The sequence below is a fragment of the Ammospiza nelsoni genome, chromosome 28 (genome assembly GCF_027579445.1).
Source record: "Ammospiza nelsoni isolate bAmmNel1 chromosome 28, bAmmNel1.pri, whole genome shotgun sequence".
In the NCBI taxonomy this organism is placed as follows: domain Eukaryota; kingdom Metazoa; phylum Chordata; class Aves; order Passeriformes; family Passerellidae; genus Ammospiza; species Ammospiza nelsoni.
In genome coordinates, this window is record NC_080660.1 from 1,874,719 (window position 1) to 1,892,902 (window position 18,184).

Here is an 18,184-nt window from a genome sequence, read left to right on the forward strand (position 1 = left end):
GGTGGGCACCCACAGGATGAGGGGACACGCGCACGTGGCTGTCCCCAGTGCCACCCAGTGCCACCCCCAGTGTCACAGCATGGTCTCATCAATGTCACTGCTGTCCTCTGGGTGGCACTGGGGACCCAGTGCCACCCCCCGGTGTCACAGCACGTTCTCGTAGTCCCCGCTGTCCCCCAGGTGCCACCTCGGTGCCCGCAGCTCCGCGTAGGTCACCTGGGGCTCCTCGGGGGTGGCACTTGGGGACCCTGAGGGAGACACCGGTGCCACCCAGTGCCACCCACGGGCGCCACGTCCCTGTGCCCGCACTCCTCCCATCTCCTGGGTGGCATCTGGGGACTCTGTGCCACCCACAGTGCCACCCCCGGTGCCGCCAAATGTCCCCCAGTGTCACCCAGTGCCACCCACTGTCCCAGCACATTCCCATCAAGGTCACCGCTGTCCCCTTGATGCCATTTGGGGACCCGGCAGCTCCATGGGGGTGGCATTTGGGATCCCGGTGCCACCCCCAGTGCCACCCCCGGTGCCACCCCGATGCCACCCGCTGTCCCCACTCACCCGCTGCCCTGGCCGTGGGCACCACGTGGCTGTAGAGCACCTCCTCCCCCTCGAGGGGCACCACGGGGGTCCTGTGGGGACAATGGGGACGGGGGGGTGGCCTCCAGGTGGCATTTGGGGACATGGGGACACCCCCGGGCCCCTCCCTCACTCACCTGTCCTGGGGCGTCCTGGGGGCTGCGGGAAAGGGGGGTGACAGTGGGGTGACAAGGGGGTCAGGGGACCCAAAATTGTCCCCTTGTCCCCCCATTGTCCCCCTCATTGTCCCCATTGTCTCCACCCCATTGTCCCCATTGTCCCCATCCCACTGTCCCCATTGTCCCCATTGTTCCCACCCCTGTGTCCCCATTGACCCTCCATTGTCCCCATTGTCCCCATTGTCTCCACCTCATTGTCCCCATTGTCCCCAACCCACTGTCCCCATTGTCCCCACCTCATTGTCCCCACTGTCCCCATCCCAGTGTCCCCATTGTCACTCCATTGTCCCCATTGTCCCCACCTCATTGTCCCCACTGTCCCCATTGTCTCCACCTCATTGTCCCCATTGTCCCCAACCCACTGTCCCCATTGTCCCCACCTCATTGTCCCCACTGTCCCCATCCCAGTGTCCCCATTGTCACTCCATTGTCCCCATTGTCCCCACCTCATTGTCCCCACTGTCCCCATTGTCTCCACCGCATTGTCCCCATTGTCCCCAACCCACTGTCCCCATTGTCCCCACCTCATTGTCCCCATTGTCCCCATTGTCCCCATTGTCTCCACCCCATTGTCTCCATTGTCCCCAACCCACTGTCCCCATTGTCCCCACTGTCCCCATCCCATTGTCCCCACTGTCCCCATTGTCAACCACTCCACTGTCCCCATCCCCTTGTCCCCATTGTCCCCACCCCTGTGTCCCCATTGTCCCCCCCATTCTCCCCACTGTCCCCATTGTCCCTATTGTCACCCACCCAATTATCCCCGTTGTCCCCCCGTTGTCCCCCCTTTGTCCCCACTGTCCCCAGCCCTGCGTCCCCATTGTCCCCATTGTCCCCCACCCCATGGTCCCCATCATTGCCCCGTCCCCGTTGTCCCCATCGCCTCCCTCCATTACTCCCCCATTTCCCCCCCCCCCCCATTGTCCCCCCATTGTCCCCACTGTCCTCAGTGTCCCCATTGTCACCCACCGCGGCGGTGGCACCGCTGCCAGCCCACGATGGCCGCCCCGAGCAGGACCAGGGCCAGGAGGGAGCTGCCAACCCCTGCGGCCACTGCTGGGGACAGAGGGGACACTTTGGGGTCACCCGGGGGGGCTGCACCCCCCTGTGACCCTGAATGATGCCACCTGTGCCCTGCCACCTCCGTGTCACCTCTGTGTCACCTCCAGGGACAAATCCATGGTTCCAAGCCCCCCACAGTGTCCCTGAATTGATGCCACCTCTGCTCTGTCCCCTCCGTGTCACCAGGGACAGAGCGGGGACAAATCTGTGGTTCTGAGCATCACCCACAGTGACTTTGGGTGATGCCACCTGCGCCCTGTCCCCACTGTGTCACCTCCAGGGACAAATCCATGGTTCTGAGCCCCCCACAGTGTCCCCGAGCGCCATCACCTGTGTCCCTGTGTCCCCACGTTGTCACCTCCAGTGCCAGCTCAGGGCTGGTTGTCCTGAACACGCGGTGCCCGTCCTGTCCCAGCTGGTTGGTGGCCACGCACTGCCAGGTGCCCGAATGTCCCACATTGATGTCCCCAAACTCCAGGAGGGGACCCCGGGCCACCTCCTGCCCGTTGTGCAGCCAGGTGAAGGTGACAGGGGCTGAGCCCACCTGCACCGAGCAGCGCAGGGTCACGTTGTCACCTGTGTGCACCTGCTGTGCCAGGGGACCGGGGGTGATGGTGGCATTGGCCACGGGCACTGTGGGGACACAGGACAGAGGGCGATGGTGGCATTGGCCACGGGCACTGCGGGGACACAGGACAGAGGGCGATGGTGGCATTGGCCACGGGCACTGCGGGGACACAGGACAGAGGGTGATGGTGGCATTGGCCACGGGCACTGCGGGGACACAGGACAGAGGGTGATGGTGGCATTGGCCACGGGCACTGCGGGGACACAGGACAGAGGGTGATGGTGGCATTGGCCACGGGCACTGCGGGGACACAGGACAGAGGGTGATGGTGGCATTGGCCATGGGCACTGCGGGGACACAGACAGGGCTGGCACATGGCGAGGTGGGATGGGGGTGCCATGGGTGGGGTCACCCCGATCCCGAGGGTCCCGCTCACCCAGGACGGTGACATTCATGGTGTCACTCTCGGCCACGCTGTCCCCGTCGCTGACCCGGCACCGGTACTGGCCGCTGTCATTGTCCCCAACGTGTCCCAGCTCCAGGCGGGGGCCGGTGCCCAGCGGTGCCCCCGAGCCCTCCCGGTGCCAGGAGAAGGACAGGGGACCTGTCCCCATGGCCACCGCGCAGCTCAGCACCAGGCTGTCCCCAAGTGCCACCTGTCCCCCGGGGGGCTGCGCTGACAGGGACACCCCCGAGGGTGGGACCCCTGCAGGAGGAGGGGACAGCAGGGGACAGTGAGGGACACGGGGGAGGCAGAGAGGGACAGGGGGACCCCAGGGAGGGAGGGGGGTGCAGAGTTGGGGGGGGGCTTAGAAATAGAGGGGGGTGGAGGGGACAGGGAGGGGACACTGGGAGAGGGAGGGGGGTGACAGCAGGGAGGGGTGAGGGGACACAGACAGGGATGGGGGGACACGGGGACATTGGGGGGGGTCACAGACAGGGATGGGGGGACACGGGGACATTGGGGGGGGTCACAGACAGGGATGGGGGGACACGGGGACATTGGGGGGGGACACAGACAGGGATGGGGGGACACGGGGACAGTGCGGGGGACACAGACAGGGATGGGGGGACACGGGGAGGGACCTGGGGAGTGGTCGGGGGACCCGGGGACAGGGATGGGGGTCCCGGGCAGTAATGGGGGGACACGGAAAAGGTCTTGGGGAAAGATGGGGGTACCCAGAAAGAGCTGGGGGACCCGACCAGGGACCTGGGAAGGGATGGGGGGGACCCAGGGTGGCACCGGGAAGGGATGGGGGGACACGGGGCACGCTTGGGGGACCCGGGGAAGGATGGAAGGAGCTGGGGAGGGACCCGGGCAGCGATGGGGACACCCGGGGACGGTGTCATGGAGGGCTGGGTGTCCCCAGGTAGGGCTGGGGGACACGGGAAACGTGTCAGGGAGGGCTGGGGTCCCAAGGCAGTGCTGGGAGTCCCCAGGCAGGGCACCCGGGGGTTCTGAGGGGGCTCCCCGTGCCCATCCCCGCACTCACTGCGCACCGTGACGCTGAGCCGGGCGCTGCTCTTCCGCACGGTCCCAAACTGGGTCTGCACCTCACAGCTGTAATTCCCCGAGTGGGAGACCCCCACGGCGGGCAGCAGCAGCTGCGGGGACCCCTGCGGGCCCCCCACCACCCACCCGTCCCGATAGAACAGGTACAGGAGGGGGGCTGGGGGCCGCAGGGGGCTGGGGGTGCTGCGGCAGCTGAGATTCAGGGGGGACCCCACGGTGAGCTCGGGGGGACCCTCCAGCACCAGCACCGGGACCGAGAAGAGCTCTGGGAAGGAGAGGGGAGGGGATTTGTGAGCCTGAGTCCCTGGGGAGGGGCTGTGGGGGTGTCGGGCTGTGGGGGGCTCACCGTGCACTGTCACTGTCACCGGCGCTGACCGCCGCCACTTCTCTGACGTCCAGTGTTCCACCCAGCCCCTGCAGCTGTAGCGGCCGCTGTGGCTCAGCTGCAGAGGGGACAGGGACAGCTCTGTGCCATCAGGGAGCCTCATCAGTTCTGTCCCCTCGCGGTAGAAGGACACCGAGGTGACCTTGTTGTTCCGCCAGCTCCGGCAGCGCAGTGTCACCGTGTCCCCCTCCAGCAGCACCCGCACCGGCACCTGCAGCACCAGATCATCTGGGGACAGAGGGGACCTGTCACACCTGATGGCACCAGAACCCCCCACTGGAGGGTCCAGCGCACCGGGGGTCCCCAATTCCAACACTGGGATGTCCCCAGGGCAGGGGACAGGCTCTGGGCACACAGGAGGTGACCCATGGAGCGGAGCCCACCCAGAGCCCTCGGGGTCCCTGCAGGTGCCAGCCTGGGGACACCCAAACCCTGCTCACCGTTTGAGACAGTCACAGGGCGGCTGCGCCCGGTGTCGGGTCTGTCACATGTGTAGGTGCCACTCTTGGTGACAGTGAAGTGGTCAGGTCTCTTCGGCCACCACCGCTCCCCGTCCTTGTACCAGGTGGTGGCACCGGCAGTCCCCGAGCCCTGGCAGGTCAGTGTCACCCGGTCCCACAGCACCGCCGGCCTCCAGGGAGGCTCCACCAGGAGCTGGGTGGTCTGGGCACCTGCGGGTGACAGGGGACACCAGCCTGCCAGGGCCACCATGGGCACCTGCAGGTGACAGGGGACACCAGCCTGCCAGGGCCAGCGTGGGGCTGGGGACAGTGGGGTGGGACCATGGCATCCCCGAGGACTCACCAGCGAGGCCGAGGGTCTGGGCTGGAAGGGAGAAGGGACAGGGCTCAGTGGGGGTGGCACCATGGGGACAGCAGCTCGGGGACACGGGGTGTGGGGCTGTCCCCGAGCTGTCCCCGTGGGGACAGCAGCTCTTGTGGGAAAGTGCTCGGGGACAGTCCCCAGCAGGTCTGGAGAGGCTCCCAGGGGACAGCTCTGTCACAGCCGCCCACGCGCCACGTTCAGGTGACACGGATGTCACCACGGGGACACCGCGGCCACCCCGTGATGGCTCAGGTCACCCCCGCCAGCCCCACGGCCACATGGTCCCCATGGCCCCATTCTGATGGCACCTGTCCCCATGGCCACATCCCCATGGTGATTGTCCCCTTGTCCCTGTATTCTTGTCCCCCTGTCCCCACAACTGCCCAGCCCCAAGGAGCCAAACCCCAAATCCCTGTCCCCAAATCCCTGTTCCCCATTCCCGTCCCCAAATCCCTGTCCCCGCATCCCTGTCCCCAAATCCCTGTCCCCCATCCCTGTCCCCGCATCCCTGTCCCCAAATCCCTGTTCCCCATCCCTGTCCCCAAATCCCTGTCCCCAAATCCCTGTTCCCCATCCCTGTCCCCAAATCCTGTCCCCACATCCCTGTCCCCAAATCCCTGTTCCCCATCCCTGTCCCCAAATCCTGCCCCCACATCCCTGTCCCCAAATCCCTGTCCCCAAATCCTGCCCCCACATCCCTGTCCCCAAATCCCTGTCCCCAAATCCCTGTTCCCCATCCCTGTCCCCAAATCCTGCCCCCACATCCCTGTCCCCAAATCCCTGCCCCCACATCCCTGTCCCCAAATCCCTGTCCCCAAATCCCTGTCCCCACAGCTGCCCCAGCCCCAAGGTGCCAAATTCCAAATCCCTGTCCCCAAATCCCTGTTCCTCATCCCTGTCCCAAGTCCCTGTCCCCAAATTCCTCTCCCCACATCCCTGTTCCCCATCCCTGTCCCCAAATCCTTTCCCCCATCCCTGTCCCAAATTCCTGTCCCCAAATCCCTGTCCCCCCACTCCTGTCCCCAAATTCCTCTCCCCAATCCCTGTCCCCACAGCTACCCCAGCCCCAAGGTGCCAAATTCCAAACCCCTGTCCCCAAATCCCTGTTCCTCATCCCTGTCCCCAAATCCCTGTCCCCCCGTTCCTGTCCCCAAATCCGTGTCCCCCCATTCCTTTCCCTCTTCCCTGTCCCAAATCCCTGTCCCCAAATTCCTTTCCCCAATCCCTGTCCCCACATCCCTGTTCCTCATCCCTGCCCCCAAATCCTGTCCCCAAGTCCCTGTCCCCCCATTCCTGTCCCCAATTCCTCTCCCCAAATCCCTGTCCCCAAATCCCTGTCCCCAGGTCCACCCTACACTGGGGTGACACTGCCTCTGTCCCCCACTGGCCCTGCTGGCCCTGGGGACATCAGGGGACCCCCGTGCCCCTCTGTGCCCCCTCCCCAGCAATCTCTGTGGCACTCACCCCACAGGAGCAGTGCCACCCCCCCGGCCATCCCGGTGTCCCCGGCTGTCACTCGCTGCCAGGGCCACCTGTCCCCAGCCTGGTGGCTCTTGAGCTAAAGGGGAAGGAAGAGAATTTACATCTGTCCCCACGTGGGGGTGGCACACGGCGGGGGCAGGGTGGGGACAGGATGGGGACAGGGTGGGGACAAGGTGGGACATGGGGCGCCCAGGAGCGGGGGGCTCAGGGGGGTTTGGGGTGCCAGGGATGGGGGTCCAGGGGAATGGGGGGGTCCTGGGGATTGGGGGGAACTGGGAATGGGGGTGCTGAGGAGGGGGAGTCACCGGGAATGGGGGGGGGGCATGGGAATGGGGGTCCCAGGGCTGGGGGGACTCAGGGATGGGGGACCAAGGGAATGGGGGGTCCTGGGGAATGGGGGTGCTGAGGAGGGGGAGTCACTGGGAATGGGGGGGCCATGGGAATGGGGGTCCCAGGGCTGGAGGGACTCAGGGATGGGTGGGGGGGGGACTCGGGGGATTGGAGGGTCCCAGGGATTTGGGGTCCCTGAGATTGGGGGTGCTGAGGAGGGGGAGTCACTGGGATTGGGGGTGCAATGGAAATGGGGATGCCCAGGGCTGGGGGGACTCAGGGATGGCAGTGCCAGGGGAACGTGGGCTCCAGGGATTTGGGGTCAGGGGATGGGGATGCAGGGGAATGGGGGTTCCCATGGGAATGGGGGGGTCCCGTGGGAATGGGGGGTCCTGGGAGAATCAAAATTCTGGGAGAATGGAGATTTCAAGGGATGGAATGAACAGGAGAGGGTTCCTTGGGAATGGCGTGCTGGGCCATGGAGATCCTGGGGAAATGGGGGTCCCAGGGATGGGGGGGGGACACAAGGAAAGGGGGGTCCCGTGGTTTGATTTCCAAGGGAATGGGGGGGGACACAAGGAAAGGGGGGTCCCGTGGTTTGATTTCCAAGGGAATGGGGGTCCCAGGGATGGGGGGTACACAAGGAAATGGGGGTCCCGTGGTTTGATTTCCAAGGGAATGGGGGGGGACACAAGGAAATGGGGGTCCCGTGGTTTGATTTCCAAGGGAATGGGGGGTCCCAGGGATGGGCAGTGGCTGGGTGAGCCCGTGGGTCTCAGCCCCTCTGGGTGCCTCAGATTTTGGGGTGCCCCAGAGCCCAGCACAGCCCCCCGGGGGTGCTGCTGTTTTTGGGGGGGTCACCCCACGTGGGTTCCGAGGGGCTCTGGGTCTGTCCCCACCCCCAGGGACTTTTTTTTTTTCTTCTCTTCATTTCCATTTCCTTCCCTTTTTTTTTTTTTTTTTTTTTTCTGCCGCTCTTGCACCCTCTCAGTTCCTGGGGAACTCCCGAGGGGTGAACGGGTTTGGGGGGGACCCAGGGAAAAGGGGGTGCGGGCTTGGGGGGACATTTCCCGGTCGGGTTTTTGGGTCCAGCCCCGTTTTTCCATCACCCCAAATCCCGAACCTTCTGGAAGCCGCCCCGGGCGGGTTTGGGATCTCTTATCTCGGAGGCACCCGGATGGAAATCTCCTAATTGGATCCCTGGGTTAATTAGGTAATTAATCCCGGCGCTGTCACCTCCCCGGGGTTCGGGGCCAAAGCCAAATCCAACACCCCAAAATTTGGGATCTGCTGTGGGAGAGGGCCTGGAGGGGGAGCGGCGATCCCAAATTTGGGAATATTTGTGGGAGGGAGGGTCCAGGGAACGGCGGGTGGGATTGGGGACGGGGTTTAAAGCTGGGGAAAAGAAATCCCTGGAAAACAGAAATTCCAGAAAAACAGAAATCCAGGGGAAACAGAAATCCAGGGAGACAAAAATTCCAGGAAACGGAAATCCTGGGGAAACAGAAATCCAGGAAAAGAGAAATCTCGGGAATCAGAAATCCAGGAAAACAGAAATCCAGGGAATCCAAATTGCAGGGAACCAGAATTTCTGGGAAACAGAAATCCCAGAGAACAGAAATCTCGGGAAAACAGAATTCCCGGGAAAACAGAATTCCTGGAATTAGAATTCCAGGGAGACAGAAATCCCAGGGAAACAGAAATATCGGGAAAACGGAAATCCTGGAAATCAGAATTCCCAGGAAAACAGAAATCCAAAACCAAAAACAGAAATCCAGGGAGACAGAATTCCTGGGAAAACAGAAATCATGGGAAAACAGAAATGGCCACAAGGAGGGGACAGGGGACAGGGACAGGGGACAGGGCCAGCTCAGCTCCTGGTGGCCACAAGGAGGGGACAAGGACAGGGACAAGGGACAGGGACATTTCCTGGTGGCCGTGGTTCTGCTGGAGCTGAGCCCCCCTTCCCACTGCAATCCCCGGCTAGGGCGGATTTGGGGGGATTTGGGGTTATTTTGGGGGATTTAGGGGTTTTTTAATGGGATTTTGGGGGGAATTTTTATAAGATTTTGGAGAGACTTTTAGGGGGATTTGGGGACCTTGGGAGGATTTGGGGATCCTGAGGGGATTTGGGGACCTTGGGAGGATTTGGGATCCTGAGGGGATTTGGGATCCTGTGGAGATTTAGGGTCCTGGGGGCAGTTGGGGTTCCTGGAGGGATTTGGGATCTTGGGGGGATTTTGGGTCCCTGGAAGGGATTTGGGGACCCCAAAGGGACTTGAAGATTTTAGGAGAATTTTGGGATCCTGGTGGGGGGAGATTTGGGTGTCCCAAACCTCAGGGCTCAGGTACAAATGCAAAACACCAAGAACTGAATAATCCCAAAACTCAACAAATCCCATCAAAACCCCACAAAAAAACCTTCTCAAAAAAAAAAAAAAAACAAACCTCAAAAACCCACCACACCTTTTTTCCAGTTCTGGGAGTGTTTTACCCCCAAAACGAACCCCAAAAACCCCAAATCCCCGGGACTGAGCCGCGTGTCTGTGCCCGGGGATGATTTAGGAGCTTGGCTGAACCTTGGAAAGCCCGGCCCTAATTAAGGCAGCTCATTAAGGGCCTGAATGGGGCCATTAATCCAACGTGCCCCAATTTGGCCTCGTTTGGAGCTCCCCGAATTTCGGCTTCGCTTCCTGTTTGGAGCTGCCCTAAAAGGCCCCGATGAGTCAGGGTTGGGGTTTTTGGGGGAAGGGAGAAGGCGAGCAGGGCTTGGGATGGTTCAGGGTTTGGGTTTGGGGATGATTCAGGGGTTGGGGTGGTTCAGGCTTTGGGATGATTCAGGGTTTGTCACTGGTTTGGTTTTTAGGGCTGATTTTGGGGCTGGGTTTTGGGGCTTGTTCCAATTTTGGCGTTGGATTTTGGGGCTGGTTCAGTTTTTGGGGCTGATTTTAGGGTTGGGGTTTGGGGCTTGTTCCAGTTTTGGGGTTGGATTTTGGGGCTGTTTTTTGGGGCTGTTTTGGGCCTGGTTCAGGATTTGGGGTTGGTTTGGCCTTGGGGTGATTCAGGGTTTGTCACTGGTTCAGTTTTTAGGGCTGATTTTGGGGCTGGGTTTTGGGGCTTGTTCCAATTTTGGCGTTGGATTTTGGGGCTGGTTCAGTTTTTGGGGCTGATTTTAGGGTTGGGGTTTGGGGCTTGTTCCAGTTTTGGGGTTGGATTTTGGGGCTGTTTTTTGCAGCTGTTTTGGGCCTGGTTCAGGATTTGGGGTTGGTTTGGCCTTGGGGTGATTCAGGGTTTGTCACTGGTTCAGTTTTTAGGGCTGATTTTGGGGCTGGGTTTGGGGTTTTTTCCAATTTTGGGGCTGATTTTGGGGCTTGTTCCAATTTTGGGCCTGGTTCGGCCTTGGGATGATTCAGGGTTTGTCACTGGTTTGGTTTTTAGGGCTGAATTTGGGGCTGGGTTTTGGGGCTTGTTCCAATTTTGGGGTTGGTTTTGGGGTCTGGTTCAGGTTTTGGGGCTGTTTTTGGGCCTATTCATGTTTTGGGCCTGTTTTGTTTTTTAGGGTTGATTTTGGGGCTGGTTTTTGGGGTTTGTTCCAATTTTGGGGTTGGATTTTGGGGCTGGTTCAGGTTTTGGAGCTTGTTCCAATTTTGGGGTTGGTTTTTGGGGCTGGTTGAGGTATTGGGGCTTGTTCCAATTTTGGGGTTGGTTTTGGGGGCTGGTTCAGGTTTTGGGGCTGTTTTTGGGCCTATTCATGTTTTGGGCCTGTTTTGTTTTTTAGGGTTGATTTTGGGGCTGGTTTTTGGGGTTTGTTCCAATTTTGGGGTTGGATTTTGGGGCTGGTTCAGGTTTTGGAGCTTGTTCCAATTTTGGGGTTGGTTTTTGGGGCTGGTTGAGGTATTGGGGCTTGTTCCAATTTTGGGGTTGGTTTTGGGGTCTGGTTCAGGTTTTGGGGCTGTTTTTCGGCCTATTCATGGTTTGCGGCTGCTTTGTTTTTTAGGGTTGATTTTGGGGCTGTTTTTTGGGGTTTGTTCCAATTTTGGGCCTGGATTTTGGGGTTGGTTCAGGTTTTGGGGATTGTTCCAATTTTGGGGCTGGTTTTTGAGGCCTGGTTCAGGGTTTGGGGCTTGTCCTGAATTTGGGGCTGTTTTTTGGGGCTGTTTTTTGGGGCTGTTTTTGGGGCCTGCTTGAGGCTGTGGGATGATTCAGGGTTTGTCACTGGTTTGGTTTTTAGGGCTGAATTTGGGGCTGGGTTTTGGGGCTTGTTCCAATTTTGGGGTTGGTTTTTGGGGCCTGGTTGAGGTTTTGGGGCTTTTTCCAGTTTTGGGGTTGGTTTTGGGGTCTGGTTCAGGTTTTGGGGCTGTTTTTGGGCCTATTCATGTTTTGGGCCTGTTTTGTTTTTTAGGGTTGATTTTGGGGCTGTTTTTTGGGGTTTGTTCCAATTTTGGGCCTGGATTTTGGGGTTGGTTCAGGTTTTGGGGATTGTTCCAATTTTGGGGCTGGTTTTTGAGGCCTGGTTCAGGGTTTGGGGCTTGTCCTGAATTTGGGGCTGTTTTTTGGGGCTGTTTTTGGGGCCTGCTTGAGGCTGTGGGATGATTCAGGGTTTGTCACTGGTTTGGGTTTTAGGGCTGAATTTGGGGCTGGGTTTTGGGGCTTGTTCCAATTTTGGGGTTGGTTTTGGGGTCTGGTTCAGGTTTTGGGGCTGTTTTTGGGCCTATTCAGGGTTTGGGGGTGGTTTGTTTTTTAGGGTTGATTTTGGTGCTGTTTTTTGGGGTTTGTTCCAATTGTGGGCCTGGATTTAGAGGTTGGTTCAGGTTTTGGGGATTGTTCCAATTTTGGGGCTGGTTTTTGAGGCCTGGTTCAGGGTTTGGGGCTTGTCCTGAATTTGGGGCTGTTTTTTGGGGCTGTTTTTTGGGGCTGTTTTTGGGGCCTGCTTGAGGCTGTGGGATGATTCAGGGTTTGTCCCTGGTTTGGTTTTTAGGGCTGATTTTGGGGCTGGATTTTGGGGTTGATTCAGGATTTAGGGCTTATTCCAAATTTGAGGCTGGGTTTTGGGGCTGGTTCAGGATTTGGGATGGTTCAGGGTTTGTCACTGGTTTGGTTTTTGGGGCTGGGTTTGGGGCTTGTTCCAATTTTGGAATTCCCAGCCCTCGCTCCTCCTGTTGTTTCCCCATTCATATTTTTTTATATTCAAATAAAATTCCCAACCTCCTCCTATTATTTTCCCCTTTATTTTTATTTAATTTAAATAAAATTCCCAACCACCTCCTGTTGTTTTCATATTTTTTAAATTCAAATAAAATACCCAACCTCCTCCTGTTGTTTTCCTTTTCTTTAAAGTTAAATCAAATTACTTTTTAAAAAAAAAATTCAATAAAATTAAATAATTTTTGTCAATAAAATGAAATTACTTTAAAATTTTAAATAGGTACATTTTGAATTTAAATAAAAATAAAATATTTAACTTAAATAAAATTAAGCTATTTCGTTTCAACAAAATATTTGCTTTAAATAGAATATTTGCTTTAAATAGAATATTTGCTTTAAATAAAATAGGTAATTTAAAAAAAAATAAAATACTTAATTTAAATAAAATACTTAATTTCAATAAAATACTTAATTTCAATAAAATATTTACTTAAAATAGAATTAAAATATTTAATTTAAATAGAATATTTATTTGAATAAAATATTTTATTTAAATAAAATACTTAATTTCAATAAAATATTTACTTAAAATAGAATTAAAATATTCAATTTAAATAGAATATTTATTTGAATAAAATATTTTATTTAAATAAAACACTCAATTTAAATAAAACACCCACAGACATAAAATATTTAATTTACATTTTAAATTAATTCAAATAAAATAATTTTTTAAAAAAATAAACTCAAACAAAACCTCCTCCTGCCGGTTTCCCCCGCACATTTATTTTTCACTCCCTTTATCCCATCCCTCGGCTGCTCCCAGCCATTTCAGGAATTCCTGAAATCCCAGCCCCGGCCGTTCCCTCGCTGGGAGCCGCGTCCCGCCCGGGGCTGGAATTCCGCTCCCATTCCGCTCCCAGCGTGACACACGCGCGGTCCCCGCGGCCGCGTCCCCCCCGTGTGTCACCCCGGTGTCACCCCGGTGTCACCCCGGTGTCACCTCCCCCGGGGGACGCGGCCCCGCTGCCGTCACCGCGGGGCTGCGGCCGGCCGAGGCGTTTGATCCCGAAACACAGAGGGGGAAAAAAAAATGGAATTTAGCACCGAAACACAGCAGGGCAAAGTGGGTTTTGGCCACAAAATACAGCGGAAAAAATGTGGGGTTTAGTCACAAAATACAGCAGAAAAAAATGTGGGTTTTAGTCACAAAATACAGAGGGGAAAATGGAATTTAGTCCCAAAATACAGAGGGGAAAATGGAATTTAGTACCAAAATACAGCAAGGAAAAGTGGATTTTAGCCACAAAATACAGAGGGGGAAAAGTGGATTTTAGTCCCAAAATATAGTGGGGGAAAGGGGACCGTAGTCCCAAAATACAGTGGGGAAAATGGAATTTAGTCCCAAAATACAGAGGGGAAAATGGAATTTAGTACCAAAATACAGCAAGGAAAAGTGGATTTTGGCCACAAAATACAGAGGGGGAAAAGTGGATTTTAGTCCCAAAATATAGTGGGGGAAAGGGGACCTTAGTCCCAAAATACAGACGGGAAATGGGATTTTACTCCCAAAATACAGAGGGGGAAAAAAATGGAATTTAGCACCGAAACACAGCAGGGCAAAGTGGGTTTTGGCCACAAAATACAGCAGAAAAAAATGTGGGTTTTAGTCACAAAATACAGAGGGGAAAATGGAATTTAGTACCAAAATACAGCAGGGAAAAGTGGATTTTAGCCACAAAATACAGCAGAAAAAAATGTGGATTTTAGTCACAAAATACAGCAGAAAAAAATGTGGGTTTTAGTCATAAAATACAGAGGGGGAAATGGAATTTAGCACCAAAACACAGCAGGGAAAAGTGGGTTTTGGCCACAAAATGCAGCAGAAAAAATGTGGGTTTTAGTCATAAAATACAGAGGGGGAAATGGAATTTAGCACCAAAACACAGCAGGGAAAAGTGGGTTTTGGCCACAAAATGCAGCAGAAAAAATGTGGGTTTTAGTCACAAAATACAGAGGGGGAAAAGTGGATTTTAGTCCCAAAATATAGTGGGGGGAAAGGGGACCTTAGTCCCAAAATACAGAGGGGAAAATGGAATTTAGCACCAAAACACAGCAGGGAAAAGTGGATTTTGGCCACAAAATACAGCAGAAAAAAATGTGGGTTTTAGTCACAAAATACAGAGGGGAAAATGGAATTTAGTACCAAAATACAGCAGAAAAAAATGTGGGTTTTAGTCACAAAATACAGCAGAAAAAAATGTGGGTTTTAGTCACAAAATACAGAGGGGGAAAAGTGGATTTTAGTCCCAAAATATAGTGGGGGGAAAGGGGACCTTAGTCCCAAAATACAGAGGGGAAATGGGATTTAGTACCAAAATACAGCAGAGAAAAGTGGATTTTAGCCATAAAATGCAGCAGAAAAATGTGGGTTTTAGTCACAAAATACAGAGGGGGGAAAGTGGATTTTAGTCCCAAAATATAGTGGGGGAAAGGGGACCTTAGTCCCAAAATACAGAGGGGGAAATGGAATTTAGTCCCAAAATACAGAGGGGAAAATGGAATTTAGTACCAAAATACAGCAAGGAAAAGTGGATTTTGGCCACAAAATACAGAGGGGGAAAAGTGGATTTTAGTCCCAAAATATAGTGGGGGAAAGGGGACCTTAGTCCCAAAATACAGACGGGAAATGGGATTTTACTCCCAAAATACAGAGGGGGAAAAAAATGGAATTTAGCACCGAAACACAGCAGGGAAAAGTGGGTTTTGGCCACAAAATACAGCAGAAAAAAATGTGGGTTTTAGTCACAAAATACAGAGGGGGAAATGGAATTTAGCACCAAAACACAGCAGGGAAAAGTGGGTTTTGGCCACAAAATACAGCAGAAAAATGTGGATTTTAGTCCCAAAATACAGAGGGGAAAATGGAATTTAGCACCAAAATACAGCAGGGAAAAGTGGATTTTAGCCACAAAATACAGAGGGGGAAAAGTGGATTTTAGTCCCAAAATATAGTGGGGGAAAGGGGACTGTAGTCCCAAAATACAGTGGGGAAATGGGATTTTACTCCCAAAATACAGAGGGGGAAAAAAATGGAATTTAGCACCGAAACACAGCAGGGAAAAGTGGATTTTGGCCACAAAATACAGCAGAAAAATGTGGATTTTAGTCACAAAATACAGAGGGTGAAAAGTGGATTTTAGTCCCAAAATATAGTGGGGGAAAGGGGACCTTAGTCCCAAAATACAGAGGGGAAAATGGAATTTAGTCCCAAAATACAGAGGGGAAAATGGAATTTAGTACCAAAATACAGCAAGGAAAAGTGGATTTTGGCCACAAAATACAGAGGGGGAAAAGTGGATTTTAGTCCCAAAATATAGTGGGGGAAAGGGGACTGTAGTCCCAAAATACAGTGGGGAAATGGGATTTTACTCCCAAAATACAGAGGGGGAAAAAAATGGAATTTAGCACCGAAACACAGCAGGGAAAAGTGGATTTTGGCCACAAAATACAGCAGAAAAATGTGGATTTTAGTCCCAAAATACAGAGGGGAAAATGGAATTTAGCACCAAAATACAGCAGGGAAAAGTGGATTTTAGTCCCAAAATATAGTGGGGGAAAGGGGACCTTAGTCCCAAAATACAGAGGGGAAAATGGAATTTAGCAGCAAAATACAGCAGGGAAAAGTGGATTTTAGCCACAAAATACAGAGGGGGAAAAGTGGATTTTAGTCCCAAAATATAGTGGGGGAAAGGGGACTGTAGTCCCAAAATACAGAGGGGAAATGGGATTTTACTCCCAAAATACAGAGGGGAAAATGAATTTAGCACTGAAACACTGCAGGGAAAAGTGGATTTTAGCCACAAAATACAGCAGAAAAAAATGTGGATTTTAGTCACAAAATACAGAGGGGAAAAGTGGATTTTGGCCACAAAATACAGCAGAAAACATGTGGATTTTAGTCACAAAATACAGAGGGGGAAATGGAATTTAGCACCAAAACACAGCAGGGAAAAGTGGATTTTAGTCACAAAATACAGAGGGGGAAAGTGGATTTTAGTCCCAAAATATAGTGGGGGAAAGGGGACTTTACTCCCAAAATACAGAGGGGAAATGGGATTTTACTCCCAAAATACAGAGGGGAAAATGGAATTTAGTACCAAAATACAGCAGGGAAAAGTAGGTTTTGGCCACAAAATACAGCAGAAAAAATATGGATTTTAGTCCCAAAATACAGAGACTTTTTATCCCAAAATACAGCGGGGGAAAAGAGGATTTTAATCCCAAAACACAGTGGGGAAAAAGCAGATTTTTTGTCCCAAAATGCAGTGGGAAAAGTGGATTTTAGTCACAAAATACAGGGGGGGAAAAGTGGATTTTTGTCACAAAACACAGAGCAGGACACCCTGAGACTCTGCCATCCTGGTGGCTGCAGCCCATCTTTTATCCATGTTTTTAACACCTTTTTTATCCACATTTTTTACCTTTTATCCACGTTTTAAACCTGTTTTTTATACTTGCTTTTAACCCATTTTTAATCCATTTTAACCTGTTTTTTATCCATCTTTTTAACTCTTTTTTATCCATGTTTTAACTCCTCCTTTATCCACATTATCCACGTTTTTTACCCATTTTGTACCCATTTTTATCCATATTTTTAACCCATCCTTTGTCCACATTATCCATGTTTTTACCCGTTTTTTACCCGTTTTTTTACCCATTTTTTATCCATTTTTATCCATATTTTTACCCCATCTTTTATCCACGTTATCCATGCTTTTTACCCATTTTTATCCATATTTTTAACGCATCTTCTACCCACATTATCCACGTTCTTTACCCGTTTTTTTATCCATTTTTAACCCATTTTTTACCCATTTTTATCCATATTTTTACCCCATCTTTTATCCACGTTATCCATGCTTTTTACCCATTTTTATCCATATTTTTAACGCATCTTCTACCCACATTATCCACGTTCTTTACCCGTTTTTTTATCCATTTTTAACCCATTTTTTACCCATTTTTATCCATATTTTTAACGCATCTTCTACCCACATTATCCACGTTCTTTACCCGTTTTTTTATCCATTTTTAACCCATTTTTTACCCATTTTTATCCATATTTTTAACGCATCTTCTACCCACATTATCCATGTTCTTTACCCGTTTTTTATCCATTTTTAACCCATTTTTTACCCATTTTTATCCATATTTTTACCCCATTCTTTATCCACGTTATCCATGCTTTTTACCCATTTTTATCCATATTTTTAACGCATCTTCTACCCACATTATCCACGTTCTTTACCCGTTTTTTTATCCATTTTTAACCCATTTTTTACCCATTTTTATCCATATTTTTACCCCATCTTTTATCCACGTTATCCATGCTTTTTACCCATTTTTATCCATATTTTTAACGCATCTTCTACCCACATTATCCACGTTCTTTACCCGTTTTTTATCCATTTTTAACCCATTTTTTACCCATTTTTATCCATATTTTTAACGCGTCTTCTACCCACATTATCCACGTTCTTTACCCGTTTTTTTATCCATTTTTAACCCATTTTTTACCCATTTTTATCCATATTTTTACCCCATTCTTTATCCATGATATCCATGCTTTTTAGCTTTTTACCCATTTTTTTTACCCATTTTTATCCATATTTTTACCCCATTCTTTATCCATGATATCCATGCTTTTTAGCTTTTTACCCATTTTTTTTTACCCATTTTTATCCATATTTTTACCCCATTCTTTATCCATGATATCCATGCTTTTTAGCTTTTTACCCATTTTTTTTTACCCATTTTTATCCATATTTTTTACCCCATTCTTTATCCATGATATCCATGCTTTTTAGCTTTTTACCCATTTTTTTTACCCATTTTTATCCATATTTTTACCCCATTCTTTATCCATGATATCCATGCTTTTTAGCTTTTTACCCATTTTTTTTACCCATTTTTATCCATATTTTTACCCCATTCTTTATCCATGATATCCATGCTTTTTAGCTTTTCACCCATTTTTTTTACCCATTTTCAACCCATTCCCACCCACCTCCACAACCCCTTTTTAACCCACGTTTGCAACCCAGTTATTCTCCGCC

General features: G+C 52.0%; 1 protein-coding gene across 1 annotated transcript in view; it reads right to left on the reverse strand.

Annotated features, from left to right (window-relative positions):
• The window catches only part of LOC132084808 (Fc receptor-like protein 3), a 23,398-nt gene continuing 5,214 nt past the window's right edge, over nucleotides 1-18,184 (reverse strand). The window contains exons 3-13 of the mRNA XM_059490063.1: nucleotides 6,573-6,666; nucleotides 5,088-5,108; nucleotides 4,724-4,954; nucleotides 4,245-4,511; nucleotides 3,879-4,163; nucleotides 2,822-3,091; nucleotides 2,148-2,450; nucleotides 1,725-1,811; nucleotides 714-735; nucleotides 559-629; nucleotides 1-248 (exon numbers count right to left, since the gene is read on the reverse strand). Coding sequence (XP_059346046.1) covers nucleotides 145-248; nucleotides 559-629; nucleotides 714-735; nucleotides 1,725-1,811; nucleotides 2,148-2,450; nucleotides 2,822-3,091; nucleotides 3,879-4,163; nucleotides 4,245-4,511; nucleotides 4,724-4,954; nucleotides 5,088-5,108; nucleotides 6,573-6,666 — 1,755 coding nt within the window. The 3' untranslated portion in view covers nucleotides 1-144. The remainder of the gene's footprint in view (nucleotides 249-558; nucleotides 630-713; nucleotides 736-1,724; nucleotides 1,812-2,147; nucleotides 2,451-2,821; nucleotides 3,092-3,878; nucleotides 4,164-4,244; nucleotides 4,512-4,723; nucleotides 4,955-5,087; nucleotides 5,109-6,572; nucleotides 6,667-18,184) is intronic.